This window comes from Trichosurus vulpecula, chromosome 1, assembly GCF_011100635.1.
Source record: "Trichosurus vulpecula isolate mTriVul1 chromosome 1, mTriVul1.pri, whole genome shotgun sequence".
NCBI lineage: Eukaryota > Metazoa > Chordata > Mammalia > Diprotodontia > Phalangeridae > Trichosurus > Trichosurus vulpecula.
Genome location: NC_050573.1, coordinates 61,925,536 through 61,949,115, shown reverse-complemented (window position 1 = coordinate 61,949,115; position 23,580 = coordinate 61,925,536). Strand labels below are relative to the sequence as shown.

Sequence of the window (23,580 nt, the reverse complement as noted above, 5' to 3'; positions counted from 1 at the left end):
CCTTCTGGCTCCAGCTCTCTGATCCCAGACCTGTAGTTGTTGGACCTCTCCCTCCAGGGACAGGGATCTTATAATATGTCTTTCCAAGGCAGCCCATCAGCCTTTGGGGCAGCTCTAATCGTTGAACCAAAATATCCCTTCCATGACTTGCTCCACCTACTTCTATTACTTCCTAGTTCTGCTGTCTACATTTAGTCTCTTTTCCACATAATGACTCCTCAAATTGTGTGTGTGCACACATCCTCTCCTTAAAATATGGTGCCCAGAATCAAACACAGTGCACCCAACTGTGGCCCTACAAGGTCAAGGTAGAGACAGGGCGTGGCCTCCCTTATTTGGGACACTCCCTCTTCATGCAGTTTAGGACTGAGGTTTTTGTTGGCTACCATATTGAGTTTGTACTTCATGAAAACCCTCATTTTAAAGCTAGGGAAACTGAGGCCCAGGCTGGGGGATCAGCTTGCCTGAGTTTACTAGAATTCAGATATCCTAACTCCCAATCGGGGCTCCTAACCTCTCTCACACTCCAAGGCAGAGAGAACATCTGATGGAGAAGCTTATGTTGACAGATACAGAGAACGTCAGACAGACAGCACTGTCTGTCCCCTTCCCAGGTTTTGCCATTCACCTTCCCCTGCATATTTCCCATTCCAGTTGGGAAGCCCGAGGCTGGCCCCAGTGGCTCCCCAGTCCCTTCAGGGGCTACCAGTGCATCCCATGAAGCTGGTTGCCTGTCACTCTTCTCCAGGCTAGAAGGGGGAAAAACAAAAGATACACACACAGGGCTAACTACAGAGCACCAGAAATTTATTATACCCGCCTTCCCCAAAGCCAAGCAATAGCCAAGGCCTAGCCTGCAGCCCCCCTTGCCTTCTCCACCCATGGCCCTCAAGGCTTGCCTGGGCAGTGAGACCCAGAGCAGAGGGAGGTCAGGGGCATCAACCCTCCAGCCCAAGTCCCCTATGGCTATCCCATGGCTGGGATCAGAGGGGAGGGGAGGGGAGGCCCAAATGGAGGAGTATGGGCAAGAGAGGCTGTTGCTGACCAGGGCGCCTCCAGGCCAGGATCACCAAGCTCCGGGTCCTGGGGCTCTGGCTGGCAAACAGCTCCCCAGGACGGCCACTGAGGGACCAGGGCCTAGAGCAAGAGGGGAGGCCAGGAGCCCTGCAGTTTCACCCGCCATGCAAGTGATAACAAGTAAGTCTGCAAAAAAGGCACCACAGGAAGACAGAGACAATTAAAAAACAAACACTCATCCCCTAAAAGCAGAGCCCTAGGACCTTTCGGGCCCAGACTTACAATACAGGCTTTTTAAAAAATTCATTCTCAAGGGAATGGAGGGTGGAGCTGCCCCACTGTGGGGAGGGGGAGGTGTCAGGGCCAAACACACACACACACACACACACACACACACACACACAGAGATACACATAACGCACACTATAGAAAAACTACGGTCATAGTATGGGCAGTAATGAAAAGCACCCCCAGCCCACTGGTCACATCAGCGCCCAGGAGGGCCGTCTTCCCTCAGGTCTGGGGGATGGCTCAGTGGCTGGGGAGGGGGGAGAGAGAAGAGGGGCAGTGGAGACACCTCTAGCCATACAAATTGATCATTTAAAGAGAGCTAGATCCTCAGGAGAATCTAACTCAAATTTGGTTTCTTTTACCAAGTCCAAAACAAACCAACTCCCACACCCTCCTCAAAAAATCTTTTAAAAATATTATAATAATGATAAAACCCTGCCGGCCAGCCTGCGTCCCTCTGAGACAGACGCCAATGATCTGGAAAGGGCTGCTCACTACCTGAAGTCCTCCCTGCTCAGTGAACGACCCTCAACCCCCAGCCCCAGCCCTGACCCCTGGGGTCACAGCAAGGCGGGCTTGTAAGCATCCACAGGGCCTGGGATGCAGGCCTGGGGAGGGGGGAGGTGTCCAGAGCTTCCTCCAGAAGGCCCCAAAGAATCAGGGGGGAAGCACCCCAGGCAGATCTTTCATGGATAATCTTTCCAAAGGAAAAGAATGATAGATTGGACGGGCAGGGAAGAGGAACAAGAAGCTTTCAGGTCAGGGGGTGAAATCCACCAAAAAAAAAAAAAATCAGGACTTTTTTTAAGTACCTTGTAAAAAAGAAAATTAAAACACCGGAAGCAAACGCCAGATCTAAGCAAAGTGGGCCAGGCAGAGTTCAGGGAAGATGAAAAAAATAGTAACAATGCCAATCAACAGATCTGGGGACCATGCTGCCCTGGGCTCCCAAGAGAGGGAGAGGAGAGGTCTCGGGCCCAGGGCGGGGGAGAAGGAGGGATGCCATCAGCTCCTCTGCTCCAGGTAGGCAGACAGCAGCTGCTCCGGAGGCAGGAAGCTGGGGTGTTTGTTGCTCACTCTCATCTGACGTCTGCCTTCAAAGTCAGAACCTTGCAGAAAGAGACACAAAGGCAGAGAAGGAATTAGAAACGTGACGCAGACTTGAGAGCCCAGGATTCTGGCCTGGGATCCGGAGGATTCTAAGGATTATGGAAATGGGTCATAGAATCTCAGTGGGAAAGGGTCCTCAGTCACCATCTAGATCAGGGGTGGAGAGCCTGCAGCCTCAAGGCCATGTGTGGCCTTCTAGGTCCTCAAGTGCAGCCTTTTGACTGAATCCAAGCTTCACAGAACAAATCCCCTTAATAAAAGGATTTGTTTTATAAAACTTGGACTCAGTCAAAAGGCTGTACCTGAGGACCTAGAGGCCCACTGTCCATCATATACATGAATCATTCATGCAACTCCAGTACCAGGGAGCTCACCCCCACTGGGGGCACTATATCCTACTTGATCTGGAAGGGATCACACTTAGCCTAGCCTCATCTTCAGAAGTCAACTGTACTCCACCTTAGATAATATGAGAAAGAGAAATGGCCCATCCCAAGGTTATAGGAACAACATTCTGTTTTTAAGATTCTTTCTTCTTATTCCTAGCAAACAGGCTTCCCCTGAAACCCCTCTCTTGTCTCCATGTGCCATACCTAGAATGTACTCCACTCCTCCCAGAACCCTTACCTTATCAAGGCTCTCCCTTCTACCATAAGACCTTCCCTAGAATTCTCTCCAGATCATGTCTTCTTCCCTCCCTATCCTGTATTCTATTTATCCACGATTATATGCTCTAGCTTGATCTCATCCCTATCCCAGATGAATGCAAGGTCCAGGAAGAAAGGGACTCCTTAGTTTTCCCTGTGCCTTACCACGGAGCAGGGGCTTAATAAGTATTTGTTGAATTGAATCCACCTCATGAGCTAACTCGGTCTCAATTCAACTACCAGCTGGCAAATACTGGACAAAAGATCAGGGCTGGGGGGAGAGGAGGTGGTGGTCTTAGAATATGGAATATTGAGAGTTGGGAGGAATCTTAGAGATCACCTCATCGAAGTGCTTCACTTCACAGACTGGTCAACTGAGGGACAAAAAGACTGAATGGCCTGTCCAAGGTCACACTACAACTACATGGCAGAGAACCCAGGTCTCCTGATGCAGGCTCTCTCTCCTGGACCATGCTGTCTGACTCACTTAAGGGTGGATCTTCCCCTCCTCCACCCTGGCTCAGATCCTCCAGACTGAGCCTAAGAGACAGACCACCCCCTTAGAGCAAGAGCTAGAATCCAGCTCACCCCTCCTTCCTTCTATCTACCCACCTTGTAGTCATAGAGACAGCTTCCCCATGCCTGGTTGCCATGACAGCCTACTCCTTGGTTACTCCCGAGAAAAGAGAGCCAGCAGAACACAGCTGGTCTATGTGGATGGCCCCCTACCTCCTCCAGGAGGCTAAGTGCCTTCTGCCCCCTAATTTCCCCTCCAGGCCATTAGAGAGAACACTTAAGCCCTGTAATGATCGGAGCTTCATTAAACTAAAGAATAAGCAGGCCCTGAGTGCTCCCCGGTGGCCCCAGAGTCAGGCTTCTCCACCTCCCCCTCCCCCCCCCACAGGCTTCAATTATCTAAATCCAGGCCTGGGGGTTGGGGAGAGGTGCCCACCCTCCTGCCTCAGACTCAATGGTCTTCCTTGTGCTGTTTCCACAGAATGTCAGAATTAGTAGGGGACTTAGAACAGATGCATGAGTTGATTCTGACCCTTCTGCCACTAACTTGGTGTGGGAGATTGGAAAAATTGTTTTCCCTCTCTGGGCCTCCATTACTTGGCCTAGACAGGGATGAGGGCTTAGGTGTTTTACTTCCTTCTGGCACCAGATGGGTAAAGCCTGAGGGTCTCTAGCACCCTAAGGATTTCCCATAAGTTGATATAGGGAGCATATGGGGCAGAAAAAAGTCCACAGAAAGTACTCACTGGCAGAGACCAGGTCCATATACTGGCAGAGGGCATGAAGCAAGAGTCGCTCAAAGCTAGGAAGAAGAACAAAGGGTTGGCATTAGGCCTGGGGGTTATTTAGAGAGAGAGAACTGGGGTCTCCTGCCCATGAGTCCAGGACAGAATCAAAAATTCACCAAAGTGAATTCTGAAAAGGCAAAACCTCTTCCTGGGTGGAAATTACCATCCCCACCCCATAAATCCTTGCCTGGGGGGGCCTGAGGTCAACCAGAAAGGTCAACCCACCCATCCTCCTGCCTCCCAAGGGAGAAGTTACTCTAGCCTTGGCCCCAGAAGAGGAAAGGGGAAATCAGGCGAAGGAGAGTGGATTAGGGGGTTGGGGGGAGGGAACTGGTCTCAGCTCCAAACACTGATCCAGGCCTTGGGGAGAGAGCTGGAGGCTCACCTGCTATCCATCATGGCTATGTAGACAGATCGAGGGGTGACAGAGAAAAAACGGAGAAGCTTTCCTTCCAGACCCTCCAGCGTGTCCTGGGAGAGAGAAGGATAAGATCACAGCAGTCAGGACAGGGATGGGGGGAGCCCCAATCTGGACCCCACCTGGATCTCCCTGGGCTAGCCAGGAGGAGCTCTCCACCAGGGAGGGGAGAACCAGAAGATCCCATCTCCTTCAAGTGTCCCCCTGTCAAAGTACCCTCCCCACATCCCTCCCACTCTTCTCTTCTAAGCACACCCCAGAATCCAGAACCTCAGGGCTAGCACACACCACAGGGGCCATATAGGCCAACCCTCACCTGAATAAGGTGAGAGACAAATGCTTGTTGACTAAAACTAGTCACCTGCTTGCCCTATCTCCCCAGGAACTCACAAGGGCACTGGCTGTGTTACACCTACACCTCTTTGTACCCTCTGAAGTAGCAGAGCCCTAGGCACTGAGACTGCAGAGACATAGCGCACCAGAGACAAAGGGCATCAGACTCTGCCATCAGCTCACTCCTTGCTGGAGCTTCTGTTTCCTCAGCTGCCAAACAGGGAGCCTGGCTCTCACACTGCCAGGTGTAGCTAGGTCAAGCAGAAGGAATGCTAGATTTGGAGTCAGACCACCTGGGATCAAGCCCTTCCTCCTAGGTGGCACCAGGGAAGTCCCTTCTCCACCTCCTCTTCCTCCTCTGTGGGCCTCAGCTTCTCCCTCAGTAAAATGAGGGAGCTGGATTAAATAATATCCAAAGATCCCTTCTGGCTTGGAATATTACAATCTTATGACTTTCCTGGCAGTCTGACAACCAAAGGACATAAAACCCTTTACAAATTGGAAGCTATGTCAATGTAAGGAGCTGCCAAGTGTCTGGTGCTAGCCAGGGGGCCTGAGGGCCCCCTCTCTGATCTCTCAGAAAGTCACCTGCTACCAGACACCAGCCCTGGAGGAAGACAAAGACTCGAGGACAAACAAATCTCCCACAAACGGTGCAGTCCAATTGCCAGAGCTTGGCTGGCTGGCGAGATGCACTAAGCAGCTCTTTAACCCCTCCTGCCAGCTGCCTGCCCTGCTCCACAAAGCTTGACTGTGGCTGGTCACAGTGACCTAGCCATGGGAGGCGGGCAACATGGGAAGGCCTATTATGGATGTTCTGCTTGGTTGGAGTCGTACACATATGGAAGGGGAGAAGAAAGGAAGCCGCCCAGCCCCATCTTCCCATATAATCACATACTCCTGAGGTCAGGGTCATTTAAAAAAAAGGGAAGAAAAAAAAACAAGACCTCTGCCTGCCACTTGGAGGGGTGTGGAGGAAAGAATGTCAGAGGTGGGAGCAGGAGAGGCCTTAGAACACAGAACAGAAAACAGGAGCCCCTCTTTCTTATTGTGCAGTGGTGTCCTAATCTCCATGACCCCATGTGGAGTTTTCTTGTCAGAGATACTGGAGTGGTTTGCCATTTCCTTCTCCAGCTTGTTTGACAGATGAGGAAACTGAGGCAAACAGGGTTAAGTGACTTGCCCAGGGTCACATAGGTAATAAGTGTCTGAGGTTGGATTTGAACTCAGAAAGATGTGCCTTCCAGACTAGCCATTAGGCCACCCCCTTCTTTTTACCAACCAGGAAAAAATAAGATGAAGAGGGGGACCTCAAATGAAAGATCTGACTGGGACTCAACCAGGTTCATCCTAATTACTTAAGGTAGGCAGAGCACTGGAAGGGATTCTCGTCCCTTCTACTGGAAGTCATCATAACAATAATCACAACCTGATTGGCTAGCACTCCAATAGGGCTTTAGGGTTTGCAATGCTCTTTACAAATATTATCTTGTTTTCATCTTCTCAAAGCTCTGGAAGGTAGGTGCTCTTATCATCCCTATTCTAGGCATAAGGAACCTGAGTTAGGGTCACACAGTTACTAAGTGTCTGCGGCTGGATTTGAACTCAGGTCTTCCCCACTCCGGGTCCAGGGCTCTATCCACTGCACCACCCAGCTGCTTCCAAAGAGCATTTATTAAACCCTTTTTGCACAACAGGTGTTGCATGGAACACTTTAGAGGATCTCCAAGGTCCTTCCCAGCTGTGATATCCTACATTCAAACTAGCTCAAACATTCTGAGTTCTGGGGGTCTTCCGTCCTCTGATAACATATGTTCTATGGGCCCTTCTAGCTCAGACATCCTAGGCTTTTATGACATAACCCACAGCTCCAATCCTTAGTCACCATAGGGATTCTCCCTCGTTTCAGGGTGGTCCGAAGGCGACGGTTAATCCTCTGGAAGCACGCCTGGGGTGTGTAGGATGGATCTTCTGAAAGGCAACAGAACTGAGTCAAGTCAAAGGCTTCTCCCAAGTGAGCTCCCTACTCCCAGAGGCTCTCCTCACACACCTATGCTCAAAGCCCAGCCCCAGAGAGCCCCATAACACCTTTCCGATTATCTTCAGTCTTAGCAGGGACCTTCCTTTTCTGCTTTTTCGTAGCTTCCTCCTCCAGATACAGGAGTACCCGCTCCTGCTCTTCCCCAGACCGATTCATAAAATCACTCCAGATCTGCAAAAAAAAGGGGTGAGATGGGGAATGTGTCTAAAGAAAGTACCTAAGTTCATTGTAGGGGCCTTGGCTGCAAGGATTCTTATGTCCTTCCCATAAAACCTTTGCCACCTGTGGTAGAGGAGCATGGCATTCTGCCCTGAGGGTAGGACAGGATCCCCCAGCTCCCAAAGGTCAGAGTGCTGGCACCTGGACAAGATGATGACCTAGGATGCCCCTGACAAGTGGCCAGGTGGGCTTGCTTGAAAACTTCCAGAGCAAGTAGAAAGAGGTCTATCCTTGGAGTCAGAGGATTCCAGGTCAAATGTGGGCTCTGATACTTGCCACCAGTGTGGGTGACTCACTTAGCATCTCTGGGTCTCAGTGTCCTTCCCTGTAAAACGGGGGAAAGGGGTGGTGGTGGATGGAACAGCCTCTAAGTTAGGAAGCAGGAGTGACGGAGCTTGGGATCCTATGGGGAATCCATTCATTCACATTCCACGCTGGGATGAGCTCTTATTTTTAGAGAAGGTTTCCTTTATATCAAGCCTATTTGCCTTTCTTCAAACCTCCAGACCCCCTTAAATAGACCCCTCTCCTGGTTCTGCCCTGTGGGGGCCAGAGAAGACAAGTCTCCTCCTCTATGGCAGCCCTTCAAATACATGACAACAGATCCCCTTTCCTCCTTCACCTTTTTATTTTCCAGGCTAAAAATCTTTATATCCTCCTGGTCACCAGTGCCCTCCTCTGGGCAGCCTTTGGTCAACATGAAGGGGTCTGAGCAGGCGGAGGAGAGCTGGACCATCCCCTCCCACGTATCAGTAGGGCCTCCCACCCACTGCTCCTCGGTCTGCCTCCTTGGGAGAAGCCAACCTTCTTTCTGATCAGGTGCTGGGGTCAGAGCCCAGAGGAGGAGCTTAAACCAGGCCTCTCAGGCTGCATCTGTCTCCTTAGACCAGTCAGCAATGGGGCACAGAGCTGCCACACCCAGCTGCTTGCTAACATCTTCTTAGGCAAGGAAGGGAGCCTAGGACAAAGCTAGACTCCCATGATCTTGCCCTTTTCAGCAGCCGCTTCCATAAAAAGGCCTAAAGGGGCTGGGAATGGGGCTGGGGGGTGAGGATAGACACTAGAAAAACTCTGGTCATCAGAGGATTTCATTTCTCAGACCCTCAGTGACCCCAGATGACCCCAGCCAACCCCAGCCAGCAGGAACAATTGAGGAAGGATGGCAGTTGTGAGGGGGGTGGAGAAAGCTGACTTGAATGACTCCCTAAGCCTTAGTGGGAGCACAAGTAGTGCTCTCTGGATCTGGTAAAGGGGAGGAGGTGCAGCAGCAAAAAGAGACAGCAGAGAGTCAGGACCAGAACCTATGTCTCCTGGTTCATAGCTGCTTCCACTATTCCCCCCACCCCACCAAGACCTCTGTGCAGAATTTAATATCTTAAATTTAGAGCCAGAAGGGACCTCAAAAGCCATGTAGTTCAACCCCCTCATTTTCCAGATGAAGAAACTGAGTCCCAGGGAAAACAAATGATATGCCAAAAGGTCATCCAGGTCAGAGGTGAGAGTTGAACCCAGCTCTTGGACCCCAGAGCATCCCAAACACCATTGCATCGGTCTCTGGCCATTCCCTCTGCTGGGTCTTCTTGGAGATAAGTTGACTGTGCCCTCGACCAGAACTCATCTCTTTAACGGGAATAGAGTGGAGCTGTCACCAGCCTCTCACCTCCCACAATCTGGTTGACGGCTCTCAGTAAGAAAAAGATCCCATTTTACAGCTAGTGTTAATTGAGGCCCTGTGACCAGCAAGGGGGTGGAGGTAGAAGAAGAGGGGAGAGAAACAAGAGACTTTATCACAGGAATTGCTACTCCTCATCACTGTGTACTCTGCCAAAGGAAATCATTTTTGAGGGGGTGGGGGATGGAGGGAAAGGAGAGATAGGAGTATTGTAAGAAGGATCTCTCCAGCTGCTTCTCCAACACCATTTCCAAGTCTAAGCATCGGCCAGCAACGCCTCTAGTCTTCACCCACCCAGGTCTGGCTAATAATGGAGATGGCGCCATCTCCCTAGCCTGGCAAGCTGGCCCTAAGCCTCAGCAGATGGTTACCTAGCAAGGAAGTTGGGGAGGGAGGGGATTTCTTCCATGAAACCCAAGGCTGAGCCGTTCCTGGGTTTGAAGGATTGTGATTTTTCTTGAAATGATAATAACAAATCGGATGGTTAGCTTCCATCCCAATGCTCGCATTCAACTCACAAAAGGCAGTTCTTTTTTCTGTCTGTGCAAGTCGGCAGAACAGTAACTAGAAAAGACTCATGGCAATGTGTCCCAGGGCTATTTCCATCTGAATTCAATGGGAAAAAAATGGGAATACATGGCCTTAGAATAACAACAGGCAATGTGGCATTACTGGAGGGAGATCCAACATGGGAATGGGCAAAACCTGGATTCTAATCCTGCCTTTGACACATGCTGGTTGTGAGACCCTGGGCAAGTCACTAACCCCTCAGTGCCCTCTAAGCTACTCTGTGAGACCATTGGCAGAGCAGGGGCGGATCTGAACTGGTAGAAGGAGTTTCCTTGTTGGGAATTCCCTAGGCTACTGAACTAATAGCTACCATTTAAGCACCTGACATGTTATCTCATTGGACTCCCCACATACACACGCACACACACGCACACGCGTTCTCTCTCTCTCTCTCTCTCTCTCTCTCTCTCTCTCTCTCTCTCTCCAGCCTGGGAGGTAGGGGCTATCATTTTCCCCTTTTTTCAGATGACTAACCTGGGGCAGACAGAGGCTAAATGTCTTGGCCAAGTCACAAGACAAGACGCAGCATGACCGGGTGGCTAGAGGATCAATGCCGGTCGCACAGACTCAGGCAGGAAGACTTGGGAGGGCTCATGTCCTCCCTTGGACACCAGCCTGGCTCTGTGACTTCCCGTAAGCTCCCCTCAGTGGTCCAGAGGCATCTGTCTCTAAGTTGTAGGTAAGGCGCCATCTGTGAAGTTCCCATCCCCCGAATTCCCCCACCCTGATGACACCATTTCCCTGGTGCTGTTTGGGTTACAGAGTCCTTTCCTTACCATAGGCACAAAGTATGATTATGCCCATTTTATAGAAGAGGAAACTGAGAAGAACAAGAGAAGAGACTTGCCCAGGGTCACACAGCTGGTAAGCATAAGGGCCAGGACTCAACTCTCTGGCATCCAACCTCCAAAGCCAGCCCTCTCTAGATGAGACCATAACACTAATAACAGTAAAATGATAATGATGCTGATAATAATAAAGAAACATGCTCTACGCTTTCCCAGGACAGGAACTATCTAATCGGCTGAGGGGCAGGGGTAGGGATGGGGGCCAACTGAAGATAAGGAGTCTGCTGCCTACGGCTGACCCACACTCATCTTTTCCCCCAACTCCCTTGGAAAGGGAGCATTTGTTCTACCTTCTATCCCCGAGCTGGAGGGTCAGCCGGGTAGAGAGGATCAAAGCCAACAGGGCAGGGACTGGGTTTGAGCCCTGCCCCCGTGTGGCCCTGGGCACAGTCACTTCTCAGCACTCTAGGCAGCTCTCACAGTAGATCTGCCCTGGTGGAGAGGGCTCCTTATGCCAAGGAAATTGGACCAGATCAGGGGGCCTCCCACAGGCCTACCAGGACATGGCACAAAGACCAGGAGCCAGGTAACCTGGAACTTGTTGCTTCTCTTTTCTGGGCCTCAGCTGTTTTCCCATTCATTTTTTTTAAAAGGATCTTGAACAACATGGTTCTTCTGACCCATCAATGCCTTTGGGGGATGTCAACCTCTCTGGGCCTCAGTTTCCTTATCTGTAAAATTTGAGGATTGGACAAGGTGGCCTCTGAGGTCCCTTCCAGTCTAGATCTCTGATCCTAGGGTCCCTCCAGGCTACCTAGGTTCTTGACCCTTTGGGGGCTTTCATTCTGAGGGCCCTCCCCATAGTGATAGTCTATAGTGATAGCTCTAAAAACTGAGATTCAGCTCTCTCCTCTCAGAATCTCAGAGATGGGAAAAAGCCCAGAGGCCAACTAGGCCAACCTCTACCTGGAAAGGGATCCTTTCTCATCCAAGGGTCACCCATCCTTTCCCCAAAAGGCACCATTGCCCCACTTCACAGACCACAAACCAGGTTATGGGGCAAGAGGCTTGCTGAGAAATAGGGAGGGGCAACAGGGTATTGCAAAAAGTTGTGGAGGAGGGGGATGGGTAAGAAGGTGCCATCGGAGTTGGGTAAACAAGCAGGCTGGGGCGGGGGGTGGGAGTTGGGGAGGGGAGGCAGGACCTGATGGCTGGGAATGAGTGCAGGTCCTTAGATCAGGGCCCTTCACCTTGTCAGTGTCATGGGCCACCCCACCCCCTGCCAGTCCAGTGATGCCTACATGCATTACTGAAGAAATGCCCAATTTCAGTTAGGGGTTAGTGAAAATAAAATTTCCCCCATCTGTGGATCTTCTGAAATCTAGCTAGTTCCACAGACCCCAGGTTAAGACCTCCTGGCCCTAGAGATTCTCAGAGAGATCTAACAGAGTCTCTGATGTCTAGGGTTTTCTCTGATCCTTGGATTCAAGTGTTTTCCTGTCTTCCTGACCAAGCTCAGATTCCTTCTTCCAGCTCCAAGGTGGGGAAGTCAAGCTCTAGTGTTTGGCATGGGGGAGGACAAAAGAGATGTCTGTGGGTTCCACGCCAGTGTTGCTGACCTTGACTCCTTCTCAGATTACATGGGTCTCATCTTTTCCCTAACTCCCACCCCATCATGGGCTTCAGTGCCCTTAGAAATAGCTACTAGGAGACACCTCCTTCCCATCCACCCCCATAGCAACACCCCCTCCCCATCCATCCCCATAACAAGTTCGATCCCAGGACTAGACTTGGCCAGACTAATTGGGCATCCCAAGGATGCAGATACAGCCCTTAGATCCTCTGCTGGCCCAAGGCAGGGAGACAGTAGGAGATGAGGGCAGAGAAACTCTCCATAGTAGATGGGGAGACCTTGAACCAGAGACCTTAGCGCTAAAGGAGAATTCAAGAGGTTAACAGACCTAGCTTTCCACAGGTAACGTAACTCTAGCCCCATTTTGCAGGGAGCCCAGAGACAAGGCTTAATCCAGGGTCCACAGAGCCTGGAGAGAGAAGCCAGGCTTCCCAGTTCCCAGAGACCCAGGCATTCTTTTTACCAAACCACAGTCCTCAGAACCCACTTGGCTAACAAACTTTAAAGATGTTTCTCCCAGCAACTCTGGGAAGTAGACAGTTACAAGAATTATCAGCTCCATTTTACAGATGAGAAAAACTGAGACTCAGACATGGTTACCAAACCAAGCATCTGACCTGGGCTCTCTCAGGACACTGCCTAGATCACGAAGTTAAAATAAACTGTATCCCAAGATGCTCGGCTGTGGGACGACAGAGTGGCTCCCCCGCACAGGACAGCCTCGAGTCCAGGGGGAAGGGGGTCGGGCAAGGACACCAGGGGCCTCCTACCTCAATGTAGGTCTCATTGCTGCAGGCTTTGGCAAAGATGCTGGGAGTGGCAGGGAGGGCCAGGTCCCCATCATCGGGAGAGCATTCAACCCTCTCCATAAGGGTCATCAAATAGTGGCCTGTCAAAGGAGAAGCCTTTGAGATTAAGAACAAAACAAACAAAACCCAGCCTACCCCATCTGGGGTCTCCAACAAGTCGGGTCCACTTGAACAGCTGAAGACTCGGAGCTGGGAGGGGTCCCTGGGGTCAGAAGGGAGGCGCCAAAGAGACCCTCTGATCCAACCCCCTTGGTGCTCAGAGGAGACTGACGCCCAGAGAAGAACGTTAGCTTTCTCAAGATCACTTAGAGAACCAAGTCACAGAGCCAGGATTTGAACCCAAGTCCTCCTGACTTCAAAGCCAGAGCCTTTTCCCATGATGTCCCACACTATGGATCTTTCAGATTAATGTGAGATCAGACTAGATGGGGGGAAGAGGGATAGGGAAAAGCAAGTGGGGACCTCAGGGCTTTCCTCGTGTACCTGATCTGGCTGCTCTGACAAACTTCCAGAGGCTTTTGAGCCCGGGGTCTAGCAAGCCCCAGGGACCTTATGTGAAATTTCTACCCTTTCCCACATCATTAAAAATCAGTTTGGGAAAATGGGGGGAGGGGGGAGTGGAGAGGGGAAGACTGGCGAGCCCCCTCCGTCTTCCCTTCCTCTCCCCCCAGGGTAAGGAGCCCCCTCCCTGCTCTGGGAGCCACGTAAGCTGCCCCCAACCCCACATGACCCATCTGGTCCCAACTCACTGTTCTCCATCCGCTGCAGCCTCTTTCGGCCCTTGGCCCTGGGTGTGAGGTCCGAATTTCTCACCGCCTGATTGATGAAATACTGCCTTCGCTTGGCGGGGCTGAGACGCTTGGCCCTTGAGCTTGGGAGATGGGAGTGGTAGTGTCTGTGGGTACAGAAATAGCCAAGATGTCTTCTTCTCCTCCCACCCCCTAACCTGGCCTTGATGCCAGCCACAGGTAGCAGCCCCTGGAGGACACTGGGGCAAGAGGCTATGGGCATGACTGGGGGATGAGGAGGGAAAAGACCAGGTTCAGGGAGAAGTTGTATGCGACCTGGGAACGAGAGCTAGACTTGGAGTTGGGAAGACCTGGTTTCGAATTCTACCTTGGACACTTAGCTGTGTGACTTTGGTCAAGGCCCTTCTCCCTGGGCCACACTTTTTCTCATCCATAAGAGATTTAAGTTCAGAATGAAAATAAATTTGAAAGAAATAATGCAAACTCCTTGAGAGCAGGGATTGTTTCCTTATTTGTAATTTTGGTTGTGTACTTAATAAATGCTTCTGATGGACCAAGATGGTCTCTGTGGCTCCTCTTCCAACTCTAACATTTATGAATCTATGATTCTAGGTCCCTTTGAACACTGGAAATGTTTATCATGTCCTCCCTAGGTCTCTGTTTTGTTTTGGTTTTTTTGAGACAATCGGGGGTTAAGTGACTTGCCCAGGGTCACACAGCTAGTACGTGTCTGAGGCTGGATTTGAACTCAAGTCCTCCTGACTCCAGGTCCCATGTTCTATGCACTGTACCACCTAGCTGCCCCCTCCCTACATCTCTAGGGTCTATCACCTCTGGGTCTTGGGGTTCTGGTTGAATAAGACCCTGGATCACTGGGGAAGGAGGAGGACAGTGGGCCCAATCAATTTGTTTCTCTGTGACTTTATCTGCTGAACCCCCTGGGGCCACCTCAGAGAGGCCTTAGGAGCTAAATCCTGCCACTCAGCAGATTAAATTGTCTTAATTACTCAAAGATATTACTATCCAGGGCAGGCAGAGGCCTCCCTCGGCTCCCAGAAGACAGCTCAGAGGGAGCCCAGTGGGGGGGAAGGACAGGGCCCACTCTGGGCTGGTTGGGGGCCAGGCTAATGGAGGAGATTAGACAAGGCAAGGGGCCTGTGTCCTGGGGTGGCATGTGGATGAACACGAGGCCCCTCACTTAATGAAAGAGGTAAGGAGAAGCAGACCCCCAGTCTGCAGCCCTCAAGAGAAAATGCAACTGAAAGCAATTATTTTAAAGAAATGTCATTCTAAGAGACAACCAAATACCCAGGACTGAGGGAGCAGGAAGCAATGGGGACAGAGTCGTGTGGAGAGGCCAGGTCAGGTTGCCGGGAGACCTGGGTACAAGGTCCAGTCACTTCTTTCTGGGCCAAGATTTCCCCATCCGCAAAATGAGGGGGTTGAAACCAGATGATCTCCAAGGACTCTCCCGGCCCTGGCATTGTGTTCTAAGGGCACTCCTGGGAAGGACGTTCTGTGTTCTGAGGGCCCTCCCGGCTGGCTGTGACATTCAGTGCCCTCGGGGTCCTCTCAGTTGGAATGATCTGGAACCCAGATTTGTTTGGAGAATGGAATATCCAAGTCAACATTTTATTTCCCTACTTCTAAGCAAGAGATGTGGAGAAGAATAAGCTAAGAATCCCCCAGTCTCATAAAATGAAGGACACCTGTTAGTACACTGTAAGAACAGGATGCTCTGCTGTCCAAGGTTCTAGGTTTAGTCTCACCCTCCAGCTTTGCCTCCTGTCTCACACTCTGGGCCCACTGCCCCAAGGGTGGTGAGCTGACCCATGCCAGGGGCTAGGGCCTGATGTGACTACAATGTCTCTGTCTCTGAGAGCTGGAGCCACAAGTGGGCCAATTGCCTCTGTGGTCAGTGCATCTGCTTTCTAAGACCTAACAAGCTTGCCAACCCCAACAACTGGGGGAGATGGCCGGGAGACAAGTGGACAGATTCCTGAAGGAAAGGGCTTTTAGCTGACCCTGGACTGCTCTGGGGTGGGATCACTGCCTCTTTCTGGGTCTCAGTTTCCCCATCTGACATTTTGTGTTCCAAGTGCCCTCCTGGGTCTAGGTTTCCCAGGTGCCCCAAGCTCTGACAGATGGTTCAGTGGAGAGACGACCACCCCTGAAGTTCAAGAACTACTCTGATGCTATGATCTTGGACACAGTGCCTAATTGATCCATGTCCAAGGGACCCACTGAGACCATAATGCTTTATTATTTTAGAATCTCAGTTATTAACAACCATGCTCCCTCTCCTTAGGCCCTTTGTTAAAAGAAAGAATCTCAGCCCCACCACTTACTGGCTGTGTGACCCTGAACAAGTCCCCTGCCCTGTCTGGGGCCTGGTTCCTCACCTCTGAAGATTTCAGTATTTGCCTTGAAATGCTACCACAAGGAAATCACTTTCTAAGCCTTCAGACAATAAGTAATAAATTTCCATTTTGACCACATCAAGTTGCAGGAAGTTACCAGGGCTTGGTCTTGGGACCCCACCTTCCCTTACAACATCACCCTATTAAGGCCCCATGGCATTTCCCTTGGCCCATTCAGCCTCCATCGAACACTCATTCTGATGCTAGCTGGAAGGTGTCCAAGCCACAAACACCCTGAGCTCGAGAGATAAAAGGAGCTGAATCACCCCCAAGAGTCCCTGTGGGATTGGGGAGGGCCAAAGAGAGAGGAAGAAGTTTCAGAGCCTCAGATGTAAACATGTTAGGTTCTCCCATTCTGGGGGCCACTGTCCCCAGATGACTGAAGGCCAGGAAGCATGTGTACCAAACCATCCTCATTCCAAAGGCCTTGGGAGATTGAGGGTCTTGCCCAGACCGCAGAGCCAAGAAAAGCTCTGTGGGAGGCAGAGAGGGACCCAGGCCGGGCACCAGGAGAGGAGGGTCCTAGTCCTGCCTTGGTAACCAAGTCCCTGTGGGTGCCACCTCCAGTACCTTAAACTTGGAAATCCTACTAAAGGAATAGAAAGAACCCTAGATTTAGAGATGGACAGACCCAAGTTCAAACTACCTGTGCGATCTTAGGCAAATCATTTAACCTTGTACCTAGTCAACCTGGCCTATAACATAAGGGGGCTGGACTAAATGAAGCACGAGGTGACAGAAAGCTAGACTGGGGATTAGGAAGGCCAAGGTTCAAATCTCACCCACGCTTGTCAGCTCAGAGGTTCCTAACACATGCTCCAAGAACTATAAGGAAAATAAAAATAGTTTTGACAATTGCATTCCAATATAATTTGTGTCCTTTGTAATCTTATTCATTTTTTAAAAATGCATTTAAAACACTATTCTGAGGAAGGGCCTGGAGTCAGGCAGACCTGAGTTCAAATCCAGCCTCAGACATTTCCTAGCTGTGTGACCCTGGGCAAGTCATTTCACCCGGTTTGCCTCGGTGTCCCCATCATCTGGAGAAGGAAGTGGCAAACCACTCCAAGATCTCTGCCAAGAAAACCCCAAACGGGGTCACTGTGACTGAAATGACTGAACGTTAACAAACCACATGCCAGGCACCATGCTAAGCGATTCTAACAAATATTATCTCATTTGTCCTCACAACTATGCTATCATTACCCCCATTTTTACAGACGGAGAAACCGAGTCAATGAGAAATTACATCACTTGCCCAGGGTCCTACAGCCTAGTATCTGAGGCTGAATTCGAACTCAGGTCTTCCTGACTCCAGGCCCAGCACCTGATCTACTTCACCACCTAGCTCCATAGAAAGCTGGTTCAGGGTTCGAGTACCACATCTGACCCATACTGAATGTGTGACCCTGGGTAGGTCATTTAACCCATCTTCACCCCAGTCAATTGGCAAAGATTATAAATTGCAGAGATGGTGTCAGCCTCCACTGAGAGAGAGAGTTTCCGGAGTGGAAAGAATCACAGGCTCTGTCTATAAACAGGGGGTCCCAAAAGTCTTGGGCAGGGGTAGAGAGGGATTTGAAGCTATTAAAGTTTAAAATTTTAAGCTTTCAAAGCTTCAGATTGCCCTGTGACTTTTGGGACACTGTAGAGATGGGAAAGATGAGCCTAAAAACAGGTCAGTGAATTAGCCAAGGGTTAAACAAACAGTAAAGAAAGGATGGGGGAAGGGCATGCAAATCCAAGCTTCCCCAACTGAACAGTCCAGCATTCCATCTAATACACCTCACTTCCCATTATCTTCCTACCCTTACTCACTCCCCACAAACTGTCCCAAACCTTTTCTTCTCCCCCACTTTTAGGAATCCAACTGTTTCCAATAAAAGGCAGCTTAGGGGTCTATGGCTAAAACACGAGCCTTGGAGTCAGAGAGAGCCACTTTCTGGCTAGGAGGCCCAGGGCAAGTCCCTTGATCAGTCTTGGCCCCAGTGTCCCCAACTGGAAAATGGAATAACAGCACCCATCCCCCAAGGCTGGAAGGACCGAATGAGGGAATATGTGAACAGCAATCTGCAAACCTTCAAGTGCTATATACATGTTAGTCATGGTCTTTATTATTAAATCCCCCAATCTTAGGGTCCATGACCTCTCCTCTTTCCGTAAGACTTGAGGCCATCCAAAGGAAAGGCCCTCAACGATCCCCAGCATCTATCTCTATCTCTCTCTCCAAGAACTGACTTTGACTCTCCCAACCTGTCTGCTCTCTTCTCATCTCTCTCTTCCCTCTTTTCCACCAAACTTTTCTAAAAAGTTGTTGGTGAAATCCAGACATTTCCTAGTTGGGGGAAGGGACCTCAGAGACCACCTACTCTGACGGATATCTTACAGTTCTTTACCACCCACTTTCCTCTTAGCTTTCTTCAAGCTTTTATCATTGCCTCAGGGACAAAGAGATGGGAGAGTTGAGTCTTAGACCCGAGAGTCCAAAGCCTTCATTTTACATATATAAAGAAATGAGACCCAGCCCAAGGCCACAGAGATAGTGTCTGGGGCAGAATTTGAACTCTACATCCCGATGCCCTAAGGGCTTTGCCTCCAAGTGTTCCCAGCCCTTTCCCTAACTACTCCCTCCAGAGTCACTAGGACCCTCCTAAATCATAAAATCCAAATGCCTTTTCTAGGCCCCTAGCCTCTTTACCTCCCTGCTACATCGGACATGACTTACCACACCTTCATCTGACTGCTCTCTGATCACCTGGCTTATGAGACACCCCACTCCGTGTCTCTTTACCCCCTTCCCTGTCTCTCTTTAGCTCCCTCCCCAACCAGATCTCTTAAGGAGAACCCCAAGACTCTTTCCTTGGCCTTCTTTTGTCTATGGTTTGTTTGTATATAGTTATTGGCATGTTGTCTCCCCCGTCAGCCTATGGCCCCCTGGGAAGCAGGGACTGTTTTTGCCTTTTTGCATCCCTGGCATTTAGCATAGTGCCTGGTATATCGTAAGTGCTCAATAAATTCTAACTGACCAACTACCTGATTCTACTCAAAACCCCTTCAGCGGCTCCCTACAGCATCAAGGTCAAATTCCTCTGCCTGGCACTCAAGGCCCTTCAGAATCTGGAGCCACCCTCCTCCGTAAATATCTCTCCAGTGTCATTAAAGTGACTTCTCTCCTGGGCCACCACCCCTCTCCCTATCCCATGCTTTCCTAACTCTGGGCCTTGCTCAGGCTGTTTCCTGAAAGAAATGCTCTTCCTCCAGACTAGAAATCTCACCCATTCTTTGACCCTCCATCAGAATATCTTGTATTGCTATCCTAGCGATCGGTGTTTTGTGCATTTTCCCCTCCAAGACAGTGGGCTCCCTACGGGTAGATGCTGTGTGTTATTTCAACATTGGGCGAGTGTCTGGGAGGGGGATCAGCAACAGAAGATGCCTAATTACTGTCTCTGGTGCCAAGGGCCCCGGCAGAGCTTCAGGACCCAGGAATAACAGTAACAAAAATAAGAATCCACTTTGAGGTTTATGGAAGGACTTTACCGTTTGATCCTTACAAGATAGGAGCGATGGTTATTGCAGTTTTACAGATAAGGAAAATGAAGCAAACAAAGGTTAGGTGACTTGCCCAGGGTCACACAGCTAATGAGAATCTAGTCTTCCTGACTCCAAATCCAGGGTTCTATCCAACGTGCTGCCTATAGAGATGCCCCAACCCAGGCTCTGGAGAGACTGGGGGAAAAGGTGAAAAGGGAGAGGGGAAGATCCATCAGATGAGGTCTGAGGGCCCAGAAGGTCAACATAAACTCAGAAAAGCAGAGCTTTTCCCAGGGAAATGGGAACTGTCTAGGCCCACCTATGTATTAGCCACCACTGCCACCACAACAAAGACCCAATGGCTCGTCTGCTCCAAAGTGGTCTTCTAGCTCTGAAGGTTTCAGGCTGGCTGGTGATCCCAGAAGGAAACCACACCACAGTCACAACCCTGAAGACCTCAGCCTCAGGGCCTTTGGAAATCCAGCCTGCTGCCCCCCTCAGCAATTCTCCACCCCAGTCCCTCTTCTAGTCAATCAATAAGCTGGGTAAGTGAATTAACTTCTCATTGGAAGAGCTCCATATCAGCCATACCAGAGGAAGCAGTCCTAGACTGGGAGTGAGAATTTGATTCCTATTTATGCTATTTACTGTCGAATAAATAGGGTAAGTCAAATCAACCCCTTGAGGCTTAAAAACGGGGGGGGGGGGTCACTGGATGACCTGGGCAGTCTTTCCAGCTGTCAAAAAATAAAACTAGAAAAGTGACCTCTGTCTAGCAACACACATTGGGTGGGAGAGCTGTGACTCCCAGCCCTGTAAATGAAAAGGAAAACTTTTTCCAGGAGGTAAAAACTTGAGGTGTCCTGGGCCCTAAGAAAAGAGACTGCTCCAGGCTGCTGCCAGGAAGCTGGTTAAGTACAATTTATCATTTCAGAAACTCTATTTACACCTCACTTCCAAAAGCTCGGTCTTCCTTTAGCCAAAGGGCTGAGCCTACAATTCAGAACCATTAGCAAGAGCAGTGGAAGGGCAGAGACCCAGGCAAACAATTATCTCTAGGAGCAGAGGTATAAACAGAAAGGTAATTAAAGGATCCAACAATTCGCCTGCCCAGCACTGGACAGCGGCCAATGTTGGCAGGGAGGAGTGCAGCTCTTGGCTGTTGACTAACTTTAACATAACCCTAGCTGCTTCACACCGAAGTCCTGGAAGCCAAAGGAGCTTATCAGGGACCCTGCAGAAGTAAGGTCTGGTGGTGTTTATTTCCTGGAAATCAATCTCTACCCAGATCTTCCCGAGGCACTGGACTGTCCCTTGATATAGGCCAAGTCTGACCACAAATCAAACCCTCTCTGCCCCCCAAACACACACACACACACACCCTGCTTTGGATTCCAAACTCGTTACAAAGACTGCCGGCCCCACTGTATGATGAGCAACCAGGAAACCGACTCACTCAAGGTCAAGGCTGCTCACCCGAGATCCCACACATCCTAAACCCCCACTTTTTACAGGCACTATTTTAACTCAAGCACCCCAGGGGCAAATCGGTCAACCTTTGATATACCTCCACATTCACCCAGGAGGCCCCGAGGCTCCTTCCCCACACGCAGCACCCGTTCTCAAGAGGCCAGGCTCACGGCTGCCACACTCCACCTTTCCCACAGAAACCTCGGGAGAAAATGGCCCAGAGGCCCAAGACTTTTAATCATGCTTATAAACTAAAATCCCAAAAGGGAGCCAGACCCACCAATAGGACCTTGGACAAATCCCCTTCCATTCTCTGGGCCTCAATGTCCTCAACTGTAAAAACCAGGGGGGTCAGACTAGACCTGGGGGCTGAGAACTTTAAAAAACCAAACACTTCTGGTAAGTATATTTTAGGTCAGCAAGCACTTATTTCAAATGTAGTCAAACTCCTTTGTAATCCTGGACATTTTATTTTATGCATATAAACACACAATTCTGAGAAAGAGTTCAAAGACCATACCAGAGTGACCACCAAAGGAGTCCAGGAAAGACAACAGGTTAAGAGAACCCTTGGGGTTCATATTATTTATGTCAAAGGTTCCTTCCAGCTCTGATATCTCGTGTTCTATGTTCTAAGGGTTGCCTGCTTGGGACCTTCCATGTTCTAAGCCATCCTCTCCCCCACTTTCCCCTCTCTCCAGCTCTGACCTTCCGGTGGCTTTCTACTTTAGCCATGAATGGATGAAAAAAGGCCTCTCAGGTAGAGAAGAAACGCGGAGATCCCAGGAGGCAGGTGGGGCTTGGGAGGAGGGAAGTAGGGTTCAGTGAGGTCAGGCGGAGTGAGAGGGAAAGATTTGAAAAGAGAAGAAGCTGGCAGGACAGAAACCTCACACCCGTCCTTGCTCATACTCAAAGGTGTGCGGAGGCCAGGTAACACCCGGACTGGATAGAGAGCAAAGAAGCCATCCCGGGGTTAGAATCCAGGTGGACCAAGGTCCCCGCCGCTAGCTTGGGTGAACGCTCAGCCGAGGACAGGTGGTGCGAGGTGAATGCCCGCGCTAGAGGAAGGGCGCTTATCCACCCGAAGGGTAAATACCCAGGCAAGATAAGGAGGAGTCATATGTCGGGTAAAAGCGGGTGTCAGCGGCAGGCAGAGGCAGGTAAATCTTAGCCCAGAGGAGCAGATGGGACCTGAGCAAGAGGAAAGCCTGCCCCAGAAGGGGACCAGAGCCAAACAAAGGAGGCTCCGGGGTCAAAGGCGTGCAGAATTAGCCTGAGGGTAAATCCTAAAGCCTAGGAGAGGTGGAGACAGACGGAGAAAAGAAGAGAGTTAAAGGGTCAGAGAGGACCAGAGCGAACCTGGGGTTAGAGGGGGTCCGGAGCAAACCCAAAGTCAGAAGAGCCAGGAATCGAATTGAGAGGAGGGGAGAGCAAAGGAAAAGGAGAGAGAATCCTAGGGACCGAGTGGACCTGAGCTACACCAAAGGTAAATCCTGTATTAGAGGAGGCCCGGCCAGGCTGTGGTTAAATACTCATATCCGCGGGCAGAAAGGACGAGAGCCTGCCCGAGGCTCGATCCCGGGCTCAGAGGGGTCCCGAGCCTGCCTGTGGTTAACTATTCAAATCAGTGGGACAAGAAAGGACCAGAGTGTGCTCGAGGATCGATCTCGGGTTCAGAGAAGACCCGAGTCAGCCTACAGTCAAATACTCAGAGCAGCGGGCACAAAGGACAGGAGCCTGCCCGAGGCTCGATCCCGGGGTCAGAGGGGACCTGGGCCCTATAGGGGCGTTACGCGGGGTGGGGTGGGCTCGGTGGGGCCTGGGCCCCGGCGCTCACAGGTAGGGCTCCCCGCCCGGCGGCGCTCCGGGGGGGGCCGCCCCCGCCGCTGTTCCTCCTCCTCCGCCGCCGCCTCCCCCGTCCGACGCAGGAACCGCCGCCGGGGTCACGGTCACGGTCACGGTCGCCGCCGCCTCGGCTGAGCTGCCCTCCAGGCTTTTCAGCACCACCATAGCGAGCAGCCGCCGCCGCAGCTCCCCTAGCCCTTAAAGGGGAAGCGGCCCCGGCCCCGGGGCAGGAAGTGACGGGCTCGGGGCGGCCACGGCTCAGCTACCGTCGGCTCCGCCCAGCCCCGGGCTGGCACGGGAGGTGGAGGGGGCGGGGACGCCGGGGACCACGCCCTCCAGGAGCTCCCAGGGCTCGCTCCTCCTACCTGCCTTAGCTGGGCTGGGGGGGGGGAGGAGGAAGAGGAGGGAGGCGAGAGGAGAGGAAGACACGGGGGGAGGGGGGAGGGTCTGTCCCTCCGCTGGGGAAACAGAAATGAACACATCCCATTCCCACTCGGGATGGTCTCTGGCATTGCCCCCCGCCCGAAAGCCCTCCTCTCCATCCCTTGTCTGGGCCACCACGCTTTGGCTCTGCCACCCTCCACCGATGTGACCTCGGGGACTGGTTTCTTTCGCTCTCTGAGCCACCTTTTCTTCATCTGAAAAATCAGACGGGCGGACTAGATCGGTTTCTGAGGGCTGTTCCAGCCTGGGCTTTCTGTGACTCCACT

General features: G+C 51.1%; 1 protein-coding gene across 3 annotated transcripts; it reads right to left on the bottom strand.

Moving 5' to 3' along the window:
- Window positions 1-790: 790 nt before the first annotated feature.
- Window positions 791-23,086, bottom strand: R3HDM4 (R3H domain containing 4). 3 transcript variants are annotated; one of them, XM_036742184.1, is made up of 8 exons: window positions 22,863-23,035; window positions 13,602-13,747; window positions 12,814-12,932; window positions 7,209-7,332; window positions 7,006-7,091; window positions 4,755-4,840; window positions 4,328-4,383; window positions 791-2,417 (listed from the first exon to the last, which is right to left on the bottom strand). In XM_036742184.1, exons 1-8 carry the CDS (start codon window positions 23,033-23,035, stop codon window positions 2,314-2,316), a joined length of 894 nt encoding a protein of 297 aa, XP_036598079.1. In that variant the 3' UTR covers window positions 791-2,313. The 3 variants fall into 3 exon arrangements, with proteins under 3 accessions (XP_036598079.1, XP_036598080.1, XP_036598081.1); XM_036742185.1 differs by having other exon boundaries at window positions 792-2,417; window positions 7,006-7,088; window positions 22,863-23,086; XM_036742186.1 differs by lacking the exon at window positions 22,863-23,035 and adding an exon at window positions 21,123-21,212 and having other exon boundaries at window positions 792-2,417.
- Window positions 23,087-23,580: the final 494 nt, after the last annotated feature.